This window comes from Cucurbita pepo, chromosome 17 (assembly GCF_057944985.1).
Source record: "Cucurbita pepo subsp. pepo isolate OVF chromosome 17, ASM5794498v1, whole genome shotgun sequence".
Lineage (NCBI taxonomy): Eukaryota > Viridiplantae > Streptophyta > Magnoliopsida > Cucurbitales > Cucurbitaceae > Cucurbita > Cucurbita pepo.
In genome coordinates this window covers 1,150,011-1,173,632 of record NC_141814.1, presented here as the reverse complement: position 1 = coordinate 1,173,632, position 23,622 = coordinate 1,150,011, and the positions used below count along the sequence as shown (strand labels likewise).

The 23,622-nt window shown below is 35.2% G+C and overlaps 4 protein-coding genes across 4 annotated transcripts; 1 reads left to right on the top strand and 3 right to left on the bottom strand.

The window, feature by feature from the left end:
* Positions 1 to 136: 136 nt before the first annotated feature.
* On the bottom strand, positions 137 to 3,814 carry LOC111779206 (protein trichome birefringence-like 11). The gene is made up of 4 exons (XM_023659302.2): positions 2,982 to 3,814; positions 1,120 to 1,509; positions 881 to 1,039; positions 137 to 810 (listed from the first exon to the last, which is right to left on the bottom strand). The coding sequence occupies exons 1-4, from the start codon at positions 3,563 to 3,565 to the stop codon at positions 468 to 470; spliced, it is 1,476 nt and encodes a 491-aa protein (XP_023515070.2). The 5' UTR covers positions 3,566 to 3,814; the 3' UTR covers positions 137 to 467.
* Positions 3,815 to 6,301: 2,487 nt separating this feature from the next.
* On the bottom strand, positions 6,302 to 9,531 carry LOC111778556 (stem-specific protein TSJT1). The gene is made up of 5 exons (XM_023658458.2): positions 9,235 to 9,531; positions 8,259 to 8,499; positions 8,049 to 8,169; positions 7,853 to 7,962; positions 6,302 to 6,545 (listed from the first exon to the last, which is right to left on the bottom strand). Exons 1-5 carry the CDS (start codon positions 9,435 to 9,437, stop codon positions 6,477 to 6,479), a joined length of 744 nt encoding a protein of 247 aa, XP_023514226.2. The 5' UTR covers positions 9,438 to 9,531; the 3' UTR covers positions 6,302 to 6,476.
* Positions 9,532 to 12,524: 2,993 nt separating this feature from the next.
* On the bottom strand, positions 12,525 to 14,072 carry LOC111779169 (putative aspartic proteinase GIP2). Its single transcript, XM_087118944.1, has one exon. It carries the CDS (start codon positions 13,947 to 13,949, stop codon positions 12,714 to 12,716), a length of 1,236 nt encoding a protein of 411 aa, XP_086975070.1. The 5' UTR covers positions 13,950 to 14,072; the 3' UTR covers positions 12,525 to 12,713.
* Positions 14,073 to 14,966: 894 nt separating this feature from the next.
* Positions 14,967 to 18,092, top strand: LOC111779378 (dual specificity protein phosphatase 1). The gene is made up of 6 exons (XM_087118876.1): positions 14,967 to 15,136; positions 15,851 to 16,005; positions 16,302 to 16,437; positions 17,157 to 17,274; positions 17,483 to 17,628; positions 17,718 to 18,092. The coding sequence occupies exons 2-6, from the start codon at positions 15,898 to 15,900 to the stop codon at positions 17,753 to 17,755; spliced, it is 546 nt and encodes a 181-aa protein (XP_086975002.1). The 5' UTR covers positions 14,967 to 15,136; positions 15,851 to 15,897; the 3' UTR covers positions 17,756 to 18,092.
* The last annotated feature ends 5,530 nt before the right edge of the window (positions 18,093 to 23,622 follow it).

The following is a 23,622-nucleotide window of genomic DNA, read 5'->3' as shown; positions in this document are numbered from 1 at the left end:
ACCGATGTGGGATCTCACATCTTTACTCGTTCACCTCTAATGTGATATGTTCCTTTTAAGTCATACGATCAACGGGAGTCCCCTCTACAGATCGAACTCCCTTTCACCAATTCCCGACCATCACGGGTCACCTAGGAAAGTTTGAATAGAAGCCATTAAATTACCTTGGAAAGACCTTTTACATTGTAATGTTACAAATTTAGCACTAAATATGTACAAAAATGGAAAAACTATGCTGTTTATTCCAAGTATGCCCCTGGCTGTCCAAAAATTTTGGCTGCTTCCAAAACTAATGAAGAATGTTGTCTTGGCTTCTGGTTGCATTTCTGTAAGCTGATTCAATCACTTCTCGGTAAAGCTTCAGTAATCATTGACGTTCTTCGTAAATTCAAAACGGTTCTTGCAGGAAGACGCCCGACCGACCGACCGACTCGATATGTCCATAAGTTACAGATACCTGTTTGGCATCAAGAGTTCCATTCATGCTTCAAGAACAGTGCATAAAGAAGTTCATTCCACACATCAGGGACCCCAGGCAAACACCAATGACTACAATCCTGTCGATGAAGAGGCGCAGGACCGACGTCACGACTGAGGTAGTAAAGTGACGAATGCCCATCCTTTCTCCGAGCAGTCATTCGAGTTACATTTAGTATCTCTAATTTCGTTGTGTTTTGCATGGTCTGATAACTAGAAAGGATAGCATTAGCTAGCCTGAAATGTGACCATGTTTCAGGAGGAATGAGCGAAGAACCGAGCTCAGGTAGAGCTTCCAAGTGACAATTCCCACCATTCCTCCAATTTCCACCTCTGCAGGATTCACAAATCTCATTATACACACAAAACTCGAAAAACGAAACAAAAATCTGCGAGAACTTACCGAAAATGAACCGGGGCGAACATTCGAAAGAAAACCTTCGTTTTTTTCGAGTCTAGTTCGTTGTTGATCCAATGCATCACGGTCTCGAGCGACCGCTGATATGCATCATCGATCTTCATTCCAATCTTTACCTCATTTCCTTCTTGGAAGTAACAGCCTCTGTTCATATCATACAAGAACACAAATCATTGATTGAGAGAAGCTTGGAAATGGAACTCATAAAAGGTTTAAAACGTTACCCTCTTATGGTCTTCTCATAGTTCCACCAATGCCCTGTGTTAAACACCAAAACATCAGCATTTTTCCACTTGGCTGAGGACCAATCCATTTGATCTAGCTTAAGGGTAGTCTTGATGGCTTGAGAGGCCCCAGAAGGAGGCCGGCTCTGCAGGATGAGAAAGGGAGCTCTGTAGTACTCAACAGTGCAGTTGAAATCCTTGAATTTGAACACTAAGGATCCCTTGTGCTTTGTAATGGGGCTGCCATTCACTTCATATATGGACTCTTTGTTTGGAACTACAGATGATAGCATACATAGAAGAGATTCCCATTGGTTTCGTCCGATCGAGTCACCGACGAACACCACCCGTTTGTTTCGTAGTTTCTCTAACATGAGCGTCGCGTTGAATCTGGTGAACGTTAATCCAAATATGTTTAAGAGATGATTCGAGAAACACCCATTAAAAGTTGATCATTCAATGTCAAACTTATGAACACTAAGTAGTAGCTTCAGTGTTACACAAACTAGAAGAATAATTACAGTTCAACCCCAAAAGACTGGTGTCACAAATTCGTAAGTTTAAAAAGTTTAGAAGTGGTTTTGCAAAATTTCTATAACTAATAGTGTGAGATCCCACGTCGGTTGGAGAGGAGAAAGAAGCATTCTTTATAAGGGCGTGGAAACCTCTCTCCCTAGCAGACCGTTATAAAAACCTTGAGGAGAAGTCCGAAAGGGAAAGCCCAAAGAGAACAAATATATGCTAGCTGTGGGCTTGGGTTGTTACTACAGGTGGTGTGCTAGCGAGAACGGTGGCTCCGAAAGGGGGTGGATTGTGAGATCCCACGTCGATTGGAGAGAGGAACGAGTGCTAACGAGGACGCTGGTCCCTGGAGGGAGAGATGGATTGTGAGACCCCACATCGATTGGAGACCAACAATGAAGCAAGTGACAGCGAGGACGCTAAGCCCTAAAGAGGGTGGATTTGTGAGATCCCACATCGATATAGGAACCCGTGCTAACGAGGACGCTAGACCCCGGAGGTGGGGTGGATTGTGAGATCCCACATCAATTGGAGACTAATGAGGAAGCAAGTGACAGCAAGGACGCTAAGCCCTAAAGAGGGCAGATTGTGAGATTCCACATTGGTTAGAGAGAGGACGAGTGCTAACGATGAAGCTGGACCCAGGAGGGGGGTGGATTGTGAGATCCCACATCGATTAGAGACCAACGAGGAAGCAAGTGACAGCGAGGACGCTAAGCCCCGAAGAGGGTGGATTGTGAGATCCCACATCGATTGGAGAGGGGAACAAGTGACAGCGAGCACGCTAGACCCTGAAGGAGGTGGATTGTGAGATTTCACATCGATTAGAGAGGGAAACAACATCGATTGGAGAGGGGAACCAATGCTAGAAAGGACACTCGGTCCCGAAAGGGGTGGATTGTGAGATCCCACATCGGTTGTAGAGGAGAACGAAGCATTCTCATTCTTTACAAGGGTGTGGAAATCTCTTCCCAACACAAACACGACAAAACATTGTTTTCACAAGCAAACTAACTAGAACAATAATTAACTAACAAAATTCCATTGATAATTACAAGAAACGCAACAATTTCAATGATTACTACATAAACAGAAGCTCATCTATACTACACAGAGAGGTCCCTATCTCACAACCATCCAACGATTCACGGGCGAAATCAATCAATGAACAGAAAGAACAAAATGACAAATATCACAAACGAGTGAAGAACATAAAACAAGAAATTCAAACTAAGCAGAATCCAGACCTCGTAATAATCATCAACACAATTCAAACTAAGAAATCCGCCACAATCAGATTAATCTAACAAAGAACATGAAGAACAGAGAAGAAAATGAACCTGGGCAAGTTACAAAGCTTAGGTTGCCATCTCCATTTAGTGTATAACAAATCAGGGCGGCCATTTTCAGAGCAGCGAAAGCCTTGATCCACAAATGGGCAGTTCATAGACTCATACAAAGGATAAGAATCATCCCAAACCCAATCTCCATCAAACACATCACATCCATTTCCCTCTTCAGAGAGAAACTCAACCTTACGAATCTGACTCAAATTTTCATTTCTCAACCAATTAAATCTCTCTGATCGAAGCGAAAACACAAACCCTTTCGAAGCAGTTCTAAAATCCAAGTAAAAGAATCCACAAATCAAACAAACCGATACAAAAAAGAAGCCCAAAACCGCAATCGACGGCTCAAACAGCCTCAATCGCTTCAGTTTATTGCAGACTTCAGTGAACGCCATGGCTTCAAGAAGAATCAGAGAAGGGTTATTAGACATTGAAGGGTAAACAGAGAAGGAATAATCATGAAATCGAAGTTGTTTTGCTTGGTAGGTCAGTTTAGAGAAGTAATGAATGGAGGGATTTGAAAAGAAAAAAAGAGGGGAAAGAGAGATATGGGTGTTAAGGAAGCAAGGAAGCATTCATGGCGGAAGAATAAACAACAAAAATCTTCTTCCCCACTTTACTTCTTTTTGGATTTCACTTTATGAACAGATTATAATCAAATGAAGAAGATGATTAAGAACAACAACTTCAAAATGGAGAAGAAAGTGGGTTGGGATTAGAAAGTGGTGCGGTTGCTTACTGTAATTTGTTAAATGGGAAGAGAGAGAAACAGAGGAAGAGAGAGAAACAGAGGAGAGAGAAAGTGAGGAAGAGAGAGAAAAGGGTTTAATTGGCAAACTCGTGGGTAACGGATAGCCGGAGGTGGAACACCAAGTCCACCATCACTTCCACTTCCGGTGCGTGAAATTACTATTTAGTCCTTAAACTTATTATTAAATAAATATATTTTAAAATTTATAAACTTATTAAATTAGATTAATTTGAAATAACAAAATACATAAAAATATTCAATTAAAAAATAAGTATTTTAATTCTTATAAACTTTTAATTATATTTAATTTTATGTTAATTTTTAAAAAAATAAATTAACTAAATTTTAGAGTAATAAATATTTTACCTATTAGAACAAATTACCTAATCCGAAATAATATGGATGGTAGGTAGATAAAAAAAATTAATTGGCATTAATTTAGGTTTGTGTAGTGCACGATTTGAAAGGCGCGTGGGGGATGTTCTTGCCGTAAACGGGATTTCGGACACTGCTTTGGCTGTAAAGCCGTTCCGTTGTTTTGCTTTTCTTTTTGTTGTTGATCAAAACCAGATGCATCGACGCGCGTGAACAACCAACGGCGACGAATCTAAGCCCATATTTATTTTAATCATGGAAAAAATGTATTATATTTGGTAAATTCATTTATTTTTATTGGAAAATATTTTAAATTGTACATTACTAAATATATATATTTATTTATTATTAAAAATATTGGTAAAAATACTTTTTAATAATTTAAATTTCATATCAGTAATAACTACCTTTCTTTTTATTGTTGTAATAAAAAGTAGAAAATGGAAAAAGAATATTTAAATAAATAGAAAAAAATATTGTCCACTTTATAAAATGTATTAAAACTTATTTTTCAAGTCATTATTTAATAATTTTATTTATTAAAAAAAGTCATAATTTAATAATTATTCTGAAAAATAAAAAGTCATAACTCAATGACTTTTTTAATGTTTTTTTTTTTTGGGCTTAAATTAAAAAAAAATTATGAAATTCAACTAGTTTTTTTATTTTAAAATGAATATATAAATTGGGAATATTTTTTAATATAGAAAAACGCATGAATAAATAATTGCCGTCACTCTATATAATAATTTAAAAGAAAAAAAAAAGTCAAAATTTGTCATAAAAAATTTATGATATTAATTAAACCATTAATTAATTAACATATTTGAAAATACGTACATTCATTTGGTACATGAAATTATATCAAAATATTTATTTTTCGATATGTTAAAAATGTTTAATTAAATTAATAATTTAATGAGTAAATAAATGTGAATTCTTTTTTAAAAGTGAGAATTAAAAAATGAGAAAATAAAATAAAAAATAATAATAACAATTCACCCAAATTAAAAAAGGTGTCATATTCTTGACGTAACAACAAGGCATCGATTAATTAAAACTATAATATATAAATATATATTTCATAAGATCTATAGTAATCAAAATTATTAATTAAATCTTCCACACATCACAATCTGTCTAACAGACCTTTTAATCAAACATATTATTTAAATCAAAGTATTATTCATTGAAAGTATTAGTCTTATATTTATAGGGACAAAATTGTCCATCTCAGCTAAATGGGGACCTCGAAATTTAACAAAATTTAATAAATAAAAAATTTCTGACCTCACGTAAACATCCCTATTTGTAGTAGGAGAATTCTATAATAATTATTAGACATAAATTTAAAAAATATATTTCATAATTATTGTCTTAAATATTCAAGAATAATAAAATTTCAATAAGCAATAAATGTACATCAATATGAAAATGAAAGAAGAAGAATTAAATTGTAATTAAAATCATACACGTAAATCAATGCCAAACTTTAGGCTTTCTTTTTATACATATTATTATTTAATTTAATGCACATTGCCAAATAATCACGCCAGATCATCGTTTCCAATTATCCAATAGAATTCCACAATTCTGACACGTACCCAAATGGTGTCCCACAAACCATTTATTTCGCGTGTTTCTTCCCAACTTTATAACAAATTAAATTTATTTATTTATTTATTTGCGTCTATTTTATTAATCTTTAAAAAATATTTAATCGATTATTTAACTATTATGGAAGATGCATGAACTTATTAGATATCCCAAAATCAAATCTATAATATTGACATATATATATATATATTAAAATGTTAGTTTTTATTAAAATGATTAAATAATAATAATATTTTGAAAATATAAAACAATGAAGGGTAATGAATATTAATATTTAAAAAGATAATTATTATAAATAAATGAGATGTAAGAATATTTTGGATTCGGCGTGTGAAAACTGCATGGCGTACACATCGCGTCTCGCATCAATGGCGGAATCCATGCCTTATTTGAATTTAAAGCTAAGGTGGGTCCCACATATTTAATAATTACATTAAAAATCTTGAGTTATTTAATGTTTTAGGCCCACATGTTGTTGGGCTGGACCAAGATGAGGAAGCCCATATGAGGCCCACTGAAATGAGATCAGAGAGGCTTCTCTGTTCAGAATTGAAATAATGGGACCAAATTTCAGGAGTCCTAATGATTTGAGGACTCATATTGAAGACACCACTTTGATTAAACAAAAGCAGAGGCAGAACAGTTGGTGGCTGTATGTACATTGAAGACTCATATTTACATTGCGCTTAAAACCAGACCATTCACTACAACAATTAAGAACCCTCACCTTCCTCCAACATGATTCATGAAATCTCCATTGGGAAATTGAGGTAACCCAACCCAGTGCCCGCTGCATCCTTTGGCCCCTCCACCTGAAAGCTCAAACATCAAAGATAAGCCATAAGGATTCCTTTATGAGCAAATATTAACTTAAATGCTTTCGGTTTACATCCTATTTTAACCCTTTTTCAACTCTCCCGGCTTCTTTTTCTAACGCTGGTTGGGCTCACCGGACAACGAAGCATTCCTTATAAGCGTGTGGAAACCTTTCTTTAATGAACGCGAGATCCCACATCCGTTGGAGAGGAGATCGAAGCATTCCTCATAAGGGTTGGAAACCTCTCTTTAATAAACGCGAGATCCCACATCCGTTGGAGAGGAGATCGAAGCATTCCTCATAAGGGTTGGAAACCTCTCTTTAATAAACGCGAGATCCCACATCCGTTGGAGAGGAGATCGAAGCATTTCTCATAAGGGTGTGGAAACCTCTCCTTAATAAACGCGAGATCCCACATCCATTGGAGAGGAGATCGAAGCATTTCTCATAAGGGTGTGGAAACCTCTCCCTAATAAACGCATTTTAAAATCGTGAGGCTGATGGTGATATGTTACAAGCTAAAGCGGACAATATCTGCTAGCGGTGTACTTGGGCTGTTGCAACTACCTAACCTCGTTACATTTGGTGAGTACCCACACGGTACAATGGTTTGAACCCCATTTCCTCTAAACCCTTTACTTCTCTTATTACCCGTCATTAATTTCTTGTAAAATGATTAATGAAGACCCAAATAGATTTGAATACACAACATTTAACCTACTATGTTCAAGCAAGCCTTTATTGTTGATTGGGTAAATGAACATAATATGTGACTATGAGGTTTCCCATATGACCTAGTACTAAACTTGTTCCAGCTTCCATTGATATATCAAATTTTTTCATCCAAAGTTCAGAAGAACATCATATTGATCCAGATAGAACAGGGAAGAAAGCTTTAAACTATGTTTAGATATAGTTTTGTCATTACCAAATCCAAGCTGAAGGAAGGATTGTTCAATGGGTGGGGACACAGAAAGTGAATGTCTCGTTGATAAGTATATCCTTGAAATTCTTTTTATAGTCGTTGAAAAGGAAGGGAGGGGCTCACCAGTCACCACTACCTTATGAATATGATATCCAGTCTAAAAGAAAGTGAATTCTTTGTTTTGTGGCGAAACTACTTTCCAGTTCCATTGAGATAAGATCATAATCTTTGACTCTTCAACAGTGACCATCACTCACAGAAAAATGTTGAAATTCAGTGAACCAATGATGATTTCAGACTTTCAGTGAATTCCAATCCTAATTTTGTATCCATTCTCCTAAATCCAGATTTGAAAAAAGAGCTTGATAATCACATACCTTGAATTTCGCACCCCAGATCTCTTCCTCAGGAGCAGGCTCAGCAGTAATCTTGTTCTTCGGATTCTCATAGCATCTCAATTCACCCTCCGCCGTGGAGAAGAAACAGCCTGAAATCGAAATAAACAATCCAACATAACTCCATTTGCCCTAATTTTAAAATCTAACAAAATCGAGCCCTAAATTTTCAAAATACCTTGAGGAAACGAAGCGAGGGATTTTCCACAAGCACTTTTGAGGAGACCTGCATCATCGGCGAACGCAATGTATCCATCGGCAGTGATTCCCCAAAACAAAGGCACTTTCCCGAACTGATCCTGCAAAATCCAAAATCAATCGAAAGCGAAATCAGAAATGGATGCTCTGTTCATCGATTTTGAAGACTAGAAGTTGAAATTTGAGTTACAGAGGCGACAAAGAGAGTGGAGGTGGAATTGTCGAAGAGGACAAAAGCGAAACTGCCGCTGAGATGGCTGACGACATGGTTGGCCGGATATGGAGCTCGATCACGAAGAGCTTTGTAAGCTTCGATGATTAAGAGACCTTCATTGGTGGATTTAGGAAGACCGTATTGGTTCCTTAAGCTTCCCAAATTGTCTAGGGCTCCTTCGAACAAGCAGAAGATCTCCTCCTTCACTGCAAACGATCTGCCATGGCCTCTCAGTTCATCAGTACTCAAATTTTCATTTAAATAATATATATATATATATATGTATAACGAAAATTAAAAAATAATATTAAAAAGCCTTTTTATTTAGTTTTTCAATTTTGTTGAATAGGTATCTCAATTTTAATTTAAAATTAAAAAATATTCCTATTAAATATTAAATGTAGTATAAATTCTAAAAGTTTAGCATGTATTTAGAAATTTTATTATTTTCAAATTTAAAAATAAAAACTTAATGACTTTTGTTTTTAGATACTACTAAAATACCGTTAACTAGAATTCTCGAGATGACGGCTTGCTACAAAGTGTGAAATGACAACAGTACCCCTACAATATCATCTAAAATACTGTTAATTAGAATTGACGAGATGACGTTTTGCTACAAAGTGTAAAATGACAAGAGTACCCCTACAATATCATTAGTCTGACATTTCATAAACATTTCAAAAATATTTTTATGATAAAAATTTAGCGTAATAAATTTTTAAGTAATTTTAAAACATTTAAAAGAGGGTAAAACGTTATTATAATTTACGTTATTATAACATCTATATTATTTAGACACGAAATTAATTAATTAATTAATTAAAAAGGTAAAAAAAACTTAAAAACTTATAATTTACGTTTTTCTTGGGTCATATTCGTATTGCTTAGTAAAAAGGGTTTAATTCCGAGCGCCACCGTACGACGGCGTTTAACGGAGAATCTCCGGTACCTGGGGCGCAGAGGAGATTCGTTGTGGTGAGTGAAGGCGAGATGAACATGGTCGCCGATCTGAACAGAGATGGCGGCGGCGTTGGTATCCACGAACCGCTTCGCCAGCGCCGTCGAAGAAATCTTCGGCGATGGAGTCCGGCAGCCGGCGGCCACCAGCTCGTCCGGCGGCGACATGATCGAACTGCTGAATATTCCCAACATAATTTTGGAGTGAAAAAATAAAATAAAATAAAAACAGAAAAATAAATCGAAGCAACGAAGAATGAACGGTTAGTGCAGTGAGAGAGTTGAAGATCCGGCCATCTATTTATAGGGCTGTTTCGGGACTGGAGGGTATTTTAGTAATTTTGCTTGGATTACAATTATCTTCTATGATGTCTTAACTACTCGGTCCACGTCAGAATATTTTCTGCATGATCACCGAAAATTGCTATTTTACATTTGTCGTTTTTCTTTTTAAAAGGATATTAACGTCCTTTTTATATATATATATATATATATATATATATATTCACCCTTCATAAATTATCTCTAAAATTTTTAATGTAAATAATATTTTAAAAATTAAAATATATTTTTAAAAATATTAATAAAACTTTTTAAAATTCAAATATAATTTTGAAAACATTTTAATATATTTTAAGATAATTATTGAATTAATTTTAAATTAAAAATGAAGTAGGTAGATTTATGGGATGAATTTAAAATATATTATAAAGGTGGAAGCAGCCTAGAAGAATGAAATGTATGCAGCAAATGGAATATATGCTTTTTATTGTCAATTTACTGAAAAGACCCCACCAGCTTGACGTAGATGAGGTTGTGCGGGCCCACGAGTAAAACAAAAAAAAAAAAAAAATAAGTAATTAAAATTGTGAGGCTAACGACAATGCGTATTGAATAAAGATGGGCAATATCTACTAGCGGTGGGCTTGAGATGTTACAAATGGTATCAAAGTTAGATACTGGGCGGTGTGTCAACGAAGACGTTGGGCTCCCGAGGGAGTGGATTGTAAGATACCACATCGATTGGAGAATGAAACAAAACATTATTTAATAAAGGTGTGAAAATATCTCTCTAATAGACACATTTCAAAAACGTGAGACAGACCGTGACACGTAGTGGACCAAAACGAACAATATATGCTAGCTTATGATTGGATAATATATGCTCGAGTGAGTGAGTTAACATGTGATTAACTTTTAGGTTTAGAGAGTGAAATTAAAGTTTGATTTACGTAATCTATTAATATATTCCCTATGATTTCAATCGGGTGTTTAGCAATTCTTTGGCCCTTTATCTAAGTTTTGCCATTTTGCTAAAAGGTCCTTTAAGTTTTGAAATTTTCATTAAAGAAAAAAAAAAGGGGTTAAAGTAGGAAGATTAGAAAAAGGTGGGGTTTCTTTTAATAAAGGAAAAAAGAGTAATTCTAGTAAACTATGAGCGCCCATAGTTTTTCTTTGCTCTAAACTTACGGTTTCTAACTCCAAATTTAATTTTAATAAAAAAAAACAATTTAATTTTTAACTATTTTAAATATTAAATCTAGTAAAGTATTATCTATTTTATTATTATCTCGTGAAAATTTTCATTTTATTTTTGTAAGATGAATCTATAATATCTAAAATAAAATAAAATTAGTAAGTAATTTTTTTAATATTAATATTACAACATAATATTTAGTTAAATTTTACGATTAGTTTTAATATGTGTTGAATATATTTTTATTAAGTGGGCACAAAATTATGCAGGGAATATAATTTCATCTCGAGCGGAAAAAATGTTATGCACTCTCTCTCCGTTTGACACTGGTCCCCATAACACCTAACCTCGTGAGTAAAATGAAACAAATTTTTATTACTATAAGAGAAAAGTGAGAAATAATTAGGAGCGTTTTGCAAGTAAGTTTAAATATTATTATTATTATTATTATTTTGGTTAAATAACACTTTATTTCAAGTATTCTATTTTAATTTCAATTAAAAATAGAGACGAGATAGACAAATATTTAATTTAGTACGACATTTCAAAAATAATATTAAAAAGATAGATTATAAGATGTCCATAAATGATTTTTGTTTATATATTAATAATAAAAAAAATTATTTTTTTTTTATATAAAAATTAAGAGTATTAATGTTACTTTAGTTTTGAATTTTTTAAAAAATATATTAAAAATTAAAAGATATTGGTTCCAACCCAAGCGATTGAGAGAGTGGCAATGGACTCGGAATATAAAATGGGCTTTAGCTTTAGGCCCATGGACTTTCCACTTGGACTTAACGGCCCACAAGATTTATAAAATAATTTCGGAAAAATAAAATGTTTTTTATAATAAAAGAAAAAATAATTTAAATTTTTTTAAGAAAGGAGTATCAATAATTGGAGAGAGGGTTTAAGAAGAGATGTGACGCTAGGACTTGGCCAGGCTTTTAATATCGATAAGCGCTGAGTCACTTATATCACTACACTTTCCTGGTGCCACGTCCATTCTTATCCTTTCAACTTATTTTTGTAAATTCCCAAACTTACCCTTCCCAATTTATAATTCCGTGGATGGAGGAAGGGTGTCGTCTTGTCATTTTCAACTTTTCTCTCACCAACCAATAAATAAAAGCATCTAAATATTCTAATCAACCACAAAAATTCCACTTCCCACCCTCCACTTAACCATGGTTACTATTTTCCATGCCTCTACCTACCTATGGTTACAATTACTCTAAACCATCTCGGGTCTATTACCTATTCAAAAGGTCACCGAATATAGAATTGCTCTAAATAAAACACGCTTAATTTTGAAGTTTTAATGATCGAGCTACTGTAACGGCCCAAGTAGCAGATAATTTCCTCTTAAGGCTTTAAAACGCGTCTGCCAGTGAAAGGTTTCTACACTCTTATAAATGGTGTTTCATTCTTCTCCCGAACCAAATATGGGATATCACAGTTACCGAAAATGAAGGTGCATCTTGTTGGTATAGACAGTGATAACTTTCAATTGCTTTAAATCTTTCTTAACCATCCTATCCTCATGATCGTTCTTATTCATGTACCCCTTATTTACTTAGATTTTACGAGACCATCGACCTTATTTTCCGCAAATTGATTGATTTTGTATGTCAATTTTTTATGCTTAGAAGTCAAGGGACCGAGCACCAATTATATTTGATAACAATGTCAACTTGTATGGATTTAAATTCAATAACAGATGACTAAAGTGAACATAACTTCGCCTTCTCTCGAAGATCAAAATCGAGACATTTCACGTTTTTTATTTAAAATAAATACAATAATACCCAAATTTATAAACCATTGATATTCATGATTGAAGAACAACAAAAATTAGATCTCAATTACAAATATTTGGAGTTAATTGTCACAAGTCATAACCCAAAAAACATTATCTCAAAATTTTTGAAGAAAAAAAAAAAAAAGTATCATCAACAAAGCACAACAAAATCCTAATTTCCCCCTCCAAATTATTCCGTTGATTTCAGTAAATTTTCCGGCGAGAATTCCGAGCAAGATCTCTTCCTCTGCAGCAAAGAGGAACTAAATCCAAGCATAGAAGAACCCATGTCGAAATCAAGCACGATATCCTCCATTTGATAGCCTCCCAATACGACGGCGTTTTTCGGCTTCAATCCGCCGTCGACGATCGCTAAACAGAACGTTTCATCGTTAACTTTCACCATCGAATTTCTCCCATCGATTTTCCATCTAACCATCTCGCTCTGCAGAATCAGTTCAATCATCGGAACTTTCGGCCCTGCCGCCGTCATCTCCATGTTTTCCGATGAAAAACACGCCTCAAACGATGCCACCGGAGCCACTTCTTTCATGTTCATTGCTCTGGCCGCCTCTCTGAATGCCGCCGTCAGAGATTTGAAAATCGAGCTCTCCAGTGCGGTGTATGGAACCACCGTGCTCAATCTCGTCCCTCCGCCGTCCTCGCCGTCCAAATCGAGTAGCGATTTGTTCAGATCGAGGCGGTTTCCGTCGACTTTGATGGCCTTCACATTAATGAAATACTCCGCTGACTGAGAGCCGTCGATTATCTTAGTCAAAATCGGCGTATAAGTCAAAGAATTCGAAATCTCTGATCCATAAACAGAGTCTTGACTTCCACTATCGGGAAAAACGACGCCGTTAGTCGACGAAAGACAAACAGAAAATCGCCGGTGAAAACCGAGCTCCGTTGCAATCTGAGCAGGAAGCGAGATCTGATTCCGGCCAAGCCCCAAAATACCTTTAGCAGATTTCGCCAAACCTTGCAAAAGAAACCTCGGAGCACAAGAATGAACAACGACAATCACCGCCGCCATCGACCGTTCCAAAGCCCTCACCGCCACCGTATCCTCAACCAGCAACGCCTTCCCTACCAAAGCCCCAAACGGATTCCCCGCAACTACCTCACACGCGCCGCCGCCAGACCCAGATCTACTAGCACCGCCTGTCGCCGCAACGCACTGAATCGACCGGCTCTGAATCGTGCGACTGGAGGTAGAACTTCCACAGGCCATCCAGAGAGAAGGCCCGCCAAGATCGACGGCGAGATGGATTGGCTTAATCGGAGAGCCATGGTAGACGGAGGCCAAATACTGATTCGTTACGGAATCTTTAGTAACTGGAATGACGAGAGAGAAAGTTCGGCCATGAAAGAAGGCAAAGAAACAGATAAGAAGAAGAACAGAGTGAGATTGGGGAACAGCCATGGAAATTTTTGGTACAGTCGGCGGCGATTCGCCGCGAATTGGTAATAAGGTTAGAGAGAGAGAGAAAATGTAACGTGTCAAACCGCGCGTGGTAATTGGATAAGGCCCAAGTGGAGCAGTTCGTTTGAGGGAATATATTTATACAAATTTGATATAAATTTTAAAAATAAATGTGAAAAATGATGGGAGGCTGACGTGGAAATGATTGTGTCTACTTCTTTTGCCAAATAATTTTATCCTTATAATTTTAGAAATTAAATATTTCCTATTTATGACAATTTTACACGTCATAAAAACTACGTTTATTTTTTTGGTCATGTAAATTTATTACCCTATTTTTTAATTTTTTAATTTTTTTTTTTTTTTTTTTTTTGTAAAAAGCGAGTATTATAAAATTTTTGTAAATTTAAGGATATTTTTGAAACAGAGTATTAACTGTTTTTATGGGAAAGGTGGGGTGGAGTTAGGTGCCTCTGAGCGTCCAACATGAACCTTGTTGAGTGTGTGACATTGTGGTGATGCCTATGGGCCATCCTTGGGCTAGCCCTATGTTTTGATGATGGCGTGTTAGCAGAACATGCACGGTGGGGCGGTGTCAAGTGCCTTTGGGTGTGCGGCATGAGCCTCATTGAGCATCGAATGTTGCGATGCTGCCGTCCGACTTGGACTGGCTTTAAGACGGTTGATGGCTTGACCGTGCAATATTAATAAAATTTCGAAACAAAGTATTAACTATTTTCATCCAAAACTAGCGTATGTGATGATATGCAAATCAAAACTAAAAAAACTTACAGTATATTTGTATATTATTTGAATTTTTTAATTAAAAAAATGAATGATATGCAAATCAAAGCTAAAGAATTTTATCACGTAATTCCAAATAGACTTTATAACCCAATCATAATATAAAACCTAAATTGTATCATTTTTTTTAAATTAAAAATAAAATTCATTAAAAAAATATAAAAGAATATATATTTATTTAATCAAGAAAATACAAAAAAATTATTTTCTACGTTTTCGAACTTTACCGCTGATTCGGTGACTGAGGTTCGCGGTTTATACAAATATTTTGTTCGTAAAAGAAGCAGAATCAATGAAGGCTGAATCCATATAAACGGTTTAAGAAATTTTTGAGCGGGGATTTCCAATCGATCCATTTCCGCTGGTCACTCGAGAATTTCCTGGTGAGTATTTTGATTCTTCTTTTCTTCGATTATTTTTCTATTAGGTATTTGATTCTAGCTCAAATCCCCTAATTGAAAAATCGCGGTGTTTATCGAAGCTACCGACAGTTGCTACGCTGGTTAATCAATTCGTTATTTCAAATTGATACTGCAAATTTCATGAGTTATGATCGATTCGTTTGATTGAGTGCTCTGATTAGAAACGTTTTTTCAGCAGTCGAATCCATAGAGAAGGAAAAAACGTCATACGCTATTCATTGATAAGAGGAGAATCTGAAAAATCTTGTATGAATGGCTGGACGTCCGTTTTTTTTTTTTTTTTTCCTTATTTTAATTAGAACCTGTTTCTGCGGGTCAGCGAAGGGGTAGATTTGGGGATGTGATATTGACATGAATTGGCGTTTTGAATTTGTTTGTTTAAAACCGTTGGCGTTTGGCTCTTCGGCCTTTGGTTGAGGCACTACCTCTGTGCAATTAATTCAGTTCATCGATCCTCCAATTTTCTTTGAATCTAATACAATCTTCACCACCTTGTATTATTGAGTACTGTTGAATTTCAGGTCACGGACTTATGATATCATGTATATAATTTGAATCCGTGATAATCTCCATTTGTTTGTCTGGATCCGCGTGCATTTCAATTTCCAACTTCAAATGATGTTTAAACCATGTAAATTGGGATGTTTTTAAGAATTTGCCGTGCATTTTTTGAAGGGGAAGGAAAAGAAAGAACATATAGGACTTGGTTTTGGTTTTCAACTATGGAAATGGATCAAGCTGATTTGAGTGTTCGATTATCTGCGCTTTGGAATATCATTGGTGCAAGAAGAAGCCTAAAAGACGACGGAATTCCTTGCCAAATTGAAGAGGTAATCCTAATTAGAATGAGTCTAGAATGACTTTTGAGAGTAGTGCTTTTACATGAAATACTCTCTATAAAACACTACATAATCTTTGCCTCTCGAATTCACTAAATTACTTTGGCTAAACACCATGAAAATTTTGAAAAATACTTTGGCTCATAGCAATTTTCATCCTTTCAAAAGTCATCCTAATTCACCCTTTTGAACTTTTTGGCTGGTTGATTGTGTTTACTATTGTAGTAAGTGGTTCAGACTTCTGCTTAAACTGCATTCTGAAGCTGCTGTTCTTTGTTGTTTCTCAGGGTGTGTTCTTAGGTTCTATTGGAGCTGCCCATAACAAGGATGAACTGAAGAAATTGAATATCACTCACATTTTAACCATTGCTTGTTCCATGTCACCTGCTAATCCAAATGATTTTGTATATAAAGTAGTTGGAGGTATGTATAAAGTTCCAACTTCAATTTGGTGCAACAATTTTTTTGTACATGTCTCATAACTTAATACTTTTACCCAATGTGTATTAGAAATCTAGCTACTTCCCTTCCCATCCCATCGTATATATTGGTTGGAGAGGGAAGCTTCTCTTTAACACATGCTTTTTAAAACCGTGAGACTGATGGCGATACGTAATGGGTCAAAGCAGACAATATCTGTTAGCAGTAGGTTTGGGCTGTTACAAATAGTATCAGAGCCAGATACTGGGCGGTGTGCTAGCGAGAACGTTGGGCCCCAAGGGGGGTGGATTGTGAGATCCCACATCAGTTGGAAAGGGGAACAAAGCATTCCATTTTAAAACTGTGAGATTGACGGTGATACGTAACGGGCCAAAGCGGACTATATTTGCTAGCAGTGGGCTTGGGTTGTTACACCTACGGAGAATGATTCAGTCTACATTTCTTAACCAACGAGGATTTTACTTGATTATTGCATTTCTCGTTGCATCTTCTTAAAGACAAATTTTTTCCCCACATCCTACTATTCATGTGGGATATTCATTATGCATCTTAATAATTCCGTGAACGATTTACAGTATCATTGCTGTTGAGGCTTCATGTTCTGAACTTAAGTTATCAGTGCTTATCATAGTTTTTCTATCAAATGTATATCCTACTGCTGACATCAAATGTCATTTCCTGTTGTGTGCAAATCGAGGTAGTCGTGGACACTAGAGACGCCGATATTAAACAGCACTTCGATGATTGTTTCAACTTTATTGAGGAAGGAAGACAATCTGGAGGGGTCTTGATTCATTGCTTTGCTGGAGTATCCAGAAGGTGATTTTGCATTCTGATTCAGTCGTTGGCTTTGGCACGAATTCTGCAAAGACTTTCCTCTCTCTTTTTAATCTCACTATATATTGTTTTCCTCCTTCCCAACTCATAGAATTTGTCGAGCATTCTGATTCATTCAACTGTTTAATCTTCTGCATATTGACATAATTCTTCTGTGTTAGATGTAAACTTCTCTTCATTTACCTTGCAGTGTAACCATTACACTTGCCTATCTGATGAAAAAACGTGGTATGAATCTAACTGAAGCATTAGAACATGTCAAGAGCAGACGACCACAGGCTTCTCCGAACGTCGGTTTCATGGTTCAACTCAAGGACTTCGAAACAACCCTTCAAGGTTGGTTTTGTTCAGCTGAAACTGCCCCTTTTTGTTTTTCATTTTCAACTTTCCTCAACTGAATCTGGGTTTGATTTCACCATATGTAGCTAGCAAAGAGGATGGGATGAAATTGTCAAATGTTTGAGCTCTCCGCAGCTGCAGATAACTTCCATTTACAACCGAATCAGGTAAGCTCTCGAAACACTATGAGTATAGCTCAACAATAATTGGATTGTACTTCTGTTTTCAAGGTCTGCTAAATTAGACGTTCACAATTTCCACTTCGAATTGGACAACAAATGATAACAACAGGCTGGGAGTAGGGCCGTAGTGTAAACAAGTAGGCCCATAACCAAATGGGCTTTGTTCTGAGCCCCATAGTAATCCACCCGTGAGCCAAAATCCACTTTTGTCGGCCCATTAACACACATAGAGAGATATTCTGGCCTTTTAATTGGAATAATGGATTTGCTTCGGAATAATTCACGTAATTATTGGATAAGATGATGCTAACCATACCATTAAAGTTGATTTCCCCAACAGCCGCCAAAAATAAACACAATTGTTCAAATAGCCCACACTATATCTAGGTTGAGTAAATTAATTTACTTCTGTCAGAGGTAGAGTTCTATTTATTTATTTATTTATTTTGGTTTTTTTTTTTTTTTTTTGGGGGGAATAAATATTAAAAGTATGATTTAAAATTTTGAAGTGAGAATTATGTAGGTAGAAATAAAATAATAGTGGAAAAAGGAGAGGAACCCACAAGCAAAGGAATGTCTCTATCAAACTAAGTGTGGGAAATTTCAAAAAATTAAATAAATAAAAAAAAGGAAGCGCGTTAATGATGGGAGTGTAATAATGAGGCGTGGTTGGTTGTATTTGCTAGTTTGTTCACTTCCATGGGCCCCATCTCTTCCCTTATTGGGCCTTTCTCTCGGCCCAATTTCCCAAAAACTCACTACCGACATGGAAATTTAAAACCATGGATTTTAGGAAAAGGAATAAATATCTAAATTATTTGCGTGGCATTTAAAAAAAAAAAAAAAAAGAAAAGAAATAATCTCCGTCCCCGAAAAAAAAGAAAAAACAAAAAGATTCCGCCTCTTCAGAGGGGAGGAGAGAGAGAGAAACAGAAAGAGTGGGGCCCACCAGAGTCAGGCTAACTGACAACTTTCGCCGTTACTAAAGCTTCCGTCAGCGTTTCTCCACTCCCTTCTCTTCTTCTGAGTTTTTTTTTTCCCTTTTTGCCCCTTTTGGACTTTTCTCTCTTCTTCCTCCCCGTCTTTCCGCTCCACCGTCCAAACTCCAAACCCTCTCCGCGCGGCTCGGCTCGGCTCGGCTTGGCTCGGTTTTTTTTTTTTTTTTTTTAAAACTTATAAATATTTCTTTTAATTCAATTTCTTTGTTAGTAATTTCATTTTTAGTTTTTACATGGTTTGCATAAATTTTACCTGTTTCATATAGATTAGGGTAAATTTATCCATTTTTTTTTCCAGAGTTTAACACGTCATAATTACGCATAAAGTTACAAAAATAGAATTTTACGTTATGATATTTCGCTAGATTTCCACAAAATCTAAGGACTTCTTTCTATTCGTGCTTACCGAATCAAATTCGGCTTTCAATTGGTCTATATAGCCTTCTATATATATCCATATCAACATGCTAGTTAGTTAATAACGGAAAAGGCGATAATCGTCATACCAAAACATAACTAAAAAGTTAGTCTTAGTTTCATAAATATTAATTCTATCCGTGAATTTCTTTCTTTTGAAATCGATAAGTAATAAACATTTTTTTTCAAAATCTAAGCTAAGATTTGACTACAAAGAAAATGTTAAATAATTATCTAACGAGTTTGTGAATTTCAATGTTCATACTATTAGATGAACATGACTCTCCACAATGGTACAATAACGATATTGTCCACTTTGAGCATAAGCTCTCGTGGCAAGCCCAAATGTCTCAAACTGGACCTCAAACCAATGGAGAGAATATTCCTTAATTATAAACTTTCATCCTCGAGAGGGAAAAATAAGAAGAAATGGCAGAAAAAAGAAAGGACAAAAAGATTTAAATTTATTATTGGGGGAAGAGAGCAGGCTAATAAATCCAATAACCTCTTCCACGTCACAACCTTTCCTTCTCTGCTCTTACTTTCCCCCTTTTCTTTCATTTTCCTTTTTATTTTTTTAATTTTAAAATTAAAAAAATTAAAATATCTCACTTCCCATTCCAGTAACCAATCAACTGTCCTGCACAGTCTCTCAAGAAAAAAAAGAAAAAAGAAAATTGCATTGTCAAAATGACACAAATACCCCTCTGGATAATCCAATATAGGTGCCTTTTGAAGACCCCACAAGGGTATTATGGTAATTTCAATAACCTATTTGAAAAAAATAAACCCATAAATAAAATTCCTTTTATAGGTCCCAACAATATTAAATAAATTTCGAGTTTGACATTTTTACAGGTGTTTGATGCATGAAAAAAGGTATTGACTCATAAATTGGATTTTTGTTACATTTGAGTTGTTTGGTTCTTTGAATTTGTTTATTTACCCTGCATATATTACACGTGTTAAAATTACGTTCATCTTACGAGCCATGAAATTCACGAATTTTAAAAAACGTTAAACTCCAAGGACTTATTCGACATTTTTTAAAAAATTATAAGAACGTTGACAAAAAAAATTGAAAACCCGGGATGTAATTTCACCTTTTATCTTTCTTGTACGAACGCTCGGAATTTCATAAACTCGAACTTATTAAATATTTCATTAATTATATAAGATTTTTGGAGATTTCAAAAGGGTGGGGATTCCTTGAAACAAAATCAGATTCTCTGTGCATATAAATTAAAATTGGTATTTATTGTTTTAAATGAACCAAAAAAAATGTGGGTTTTTATTACATTCAATCCTATCTTTTGCAATATTGCAGTTAGGTCCCCCAACTTCATCACATGTCATGAATTAATAGTTTGATAGAGATAGCTATCTAAAATTTCCAAATATTCAAATTTTCTTCATACCCTTCAAGTTTAATGTAATTGTGTTTGTGGGAGTTTGGGCAATAAATTGAAATTTGATAAATGAAGAACACCCATGTGGTTTACGCCGAATCGAGTAGCTTTCTAGAACATTGTTTCTCTTTTTGGATAAAGTTCGGCTAAGATTACATCGAGGGATGTAAGTATATACCGACATGTTTAATTCCTTGAAAAGAGGAATAGAATCATACTAATTAACTGGTTTAGCTCGACCGTTATGTTTAGTAAGATGAGCTTTTATGAGATCAGCTCGAGCTCATTAACGGTCATGTTTTCATCCAATGTTGCTAGCACGAGTCTAATCATCTTAATTACTTCGAAAAGAGAAATAGAATCTTTTTAGACTTTAGGGTTAATAAATGCAAACTTTTATAACGGGTTTAGCTCGACCGTTATGTTTATTGAGACGAGCTCCTATAAGATCAGCTCGAGCTCAATAAGGGTCATGTTTTCATCCAACACTGATAGCACGAGTCTAATCATCGTAATTACTTTGGAAAGAGAACTCGAATCTTTTTAGAATTTAGGGTTAATAAATGCAAACTTTTATAACGGGTTTAGCTCAACCGTTATGTTTATTGAGACGAGCTCCTATAAGATCAGCTCGAGCTCAATAAGGGTCATGTTTTCATCCAACACTGATAGCACGAGTCTAATCATCGTAATTACTTTGGAAAGAGAACTCGAATCTTTTTAGAATTTAGGGTTACATTAATAAATGTAAACTTTTATAACGGTTTAGCTCGACCGTTATGTTTATTGAGACGAGCTCCTATAAGATCAGCTCGAGCTCAATAACGGTCATGTTTTCATCCAACGTTGCTAGCACGAGTCTAATCATTGTAATTACTTTGGAAAGAGAAATAGAATCTTTTTAGAATTTAGGGTTAATAAATGCAAACTTTTATAACGGGTTTAGCTCAACCGTTATGTTTATTGAGACGAGCTCCTATAAGATCAGCTCGAACTCAAAGTTCTTTATCTCAATAACGGTTATACTTTCATGATATCATCAAACGTTACTAGAGATATCACAAATAATCATCGTAATTATTTTGGAAGAAGAAATAGAATCTTTTTAGAAATTAGGGTTACGACAAAGATTCTATATCTGGTTTAGTGAGACGAGACTATATAAGATCAACCCGAGCTCAAAATTCAACAGTCATACTTCTAGCCAAGAGCTGTCTCGAGATAATTGTGGGACAGATGAGTATAATCATCGTAGAACCCGAACGAAAAGGAAAAGAAAATCGGAGTTGAAGATATCTCGGGAAATCGAGAGCAAGGAAACAAAACATGGGAATTGATACCAAACTTGGAGAAGGAGAGAATTAAGGGTTTGGTTTACAGGGTATAGTAAAGGTCTTAGAACATGGCCTCCATGTGACCTCACTGCCCTTCATATTCCTTGATTTTTGAGCTTTCAGTCCCTTCAAATTCTTTATTTTGACTTCGACCCCTCTTCTTCAATTTTATTCGTTTTTTTACTATTATTTTCATTTAATTAAAAACCATTAGGGATTTTTGAGAAACTAAAAACCCATTTTTTAATTTTTAAAAAGGGTTTATTCTTATTGCATATTTTGCAGACAAATTGGTCTGAACTTTTATGGTTTCCATGAGCCGACCGACATGTCGGAAATGGGAGAGAGAGAAAAAGCATCCTTCTCTCTCTTGTTTCAATGGATAGAGATTGGTTGCCCACAAAATATTCCAAATCAAAATTATCATTCCGAAATAATAATTTAATGATAATATTATTCGTTTTAGCTCCTTACGTATCGATATCAGCTTCACGATTTTAAAACACGTTTACGAGGTAGAGATTTCCACACTCATATAAGGAATAAAAACTATTCTCACAAATCAACACGAGTGTTTCTAGCATGTTTTATTCTCACTCATCATATCCTCGGGATCGCTCTCATTTAAATGTGGTCCCGATTCATTCACGTATATTTCCTTTTACTCGAGTATTATAGAATTTATCAGTATCACGTGTTTAGTAATACAAGATTTGATTTCAACATAACTAAAAATAATAATAATATTAATAATAAAAAAACAAGAAAAACACATGTGCATGGAAATGAATGTGTTACAAGCATGTGACTCTCTCACTTTATCAATAATAATAATAAATAATAATATAAACACAAAATTACACGACTTTGAATATTATTTCTGTTATGTCGATGTTGAGAGCATAATTCAACTGGTTACAAGGAGTAGCACAATATCGATGTTAGCGGAAATCGGGGTTGTATTGGACAAAAGTGATATTTGAGTTTTTGGGTCTTCCGACAAAGGTGAAAATCGAAGAAACGAAACCTAATTCAGGTCGAACTAACAAAAAAAAAAAAAAAAAAAAAAAAAAAACATAACTCACGAGCTAAGCTGAAATTTTAATTCTTTAAAATTATAACCTAACCGTAACCGAGAAAAAAAAAGTTAACCTACTTCAGTTGAATAAGTAGTCGAAAATTTATGATTATCAAATGATTCGAGCGTAAAAAAATGTAAAAAGAAAGTCAAATGTGTGTAAGTGATTGACATTGAAAGGAGGTATCCTTAAGCATTAATATTATAGTACCAAGTTGTTGAAATAGTGCCCACCATTTTCTACTTCAATTGCTACCCTTCTTTATATATTAATACACCTAACAATCTCCACTTTAATGTGATTCATATTCGCCTAACTTTTCACTAAAAAAAACGTACCTAACTATAACATAGAAGAGCTCAAGCCCACTACTAGTAGATATTGTCCGCTTTGGCTCGTTATGTATCGTCGTCAACCTCATGATTTTTAAAAGTGAAAAGATATTGTCCGCTTTGGGTCGTTACGTATCACTGTCAGCCTCACGATTTTTGAAACGCATCTGTTTGGGAGAGGTTCACACGTTTATAAGAAACGTTACGTTCCCTTCTCCAACCATCGTGGGATCTCACAGT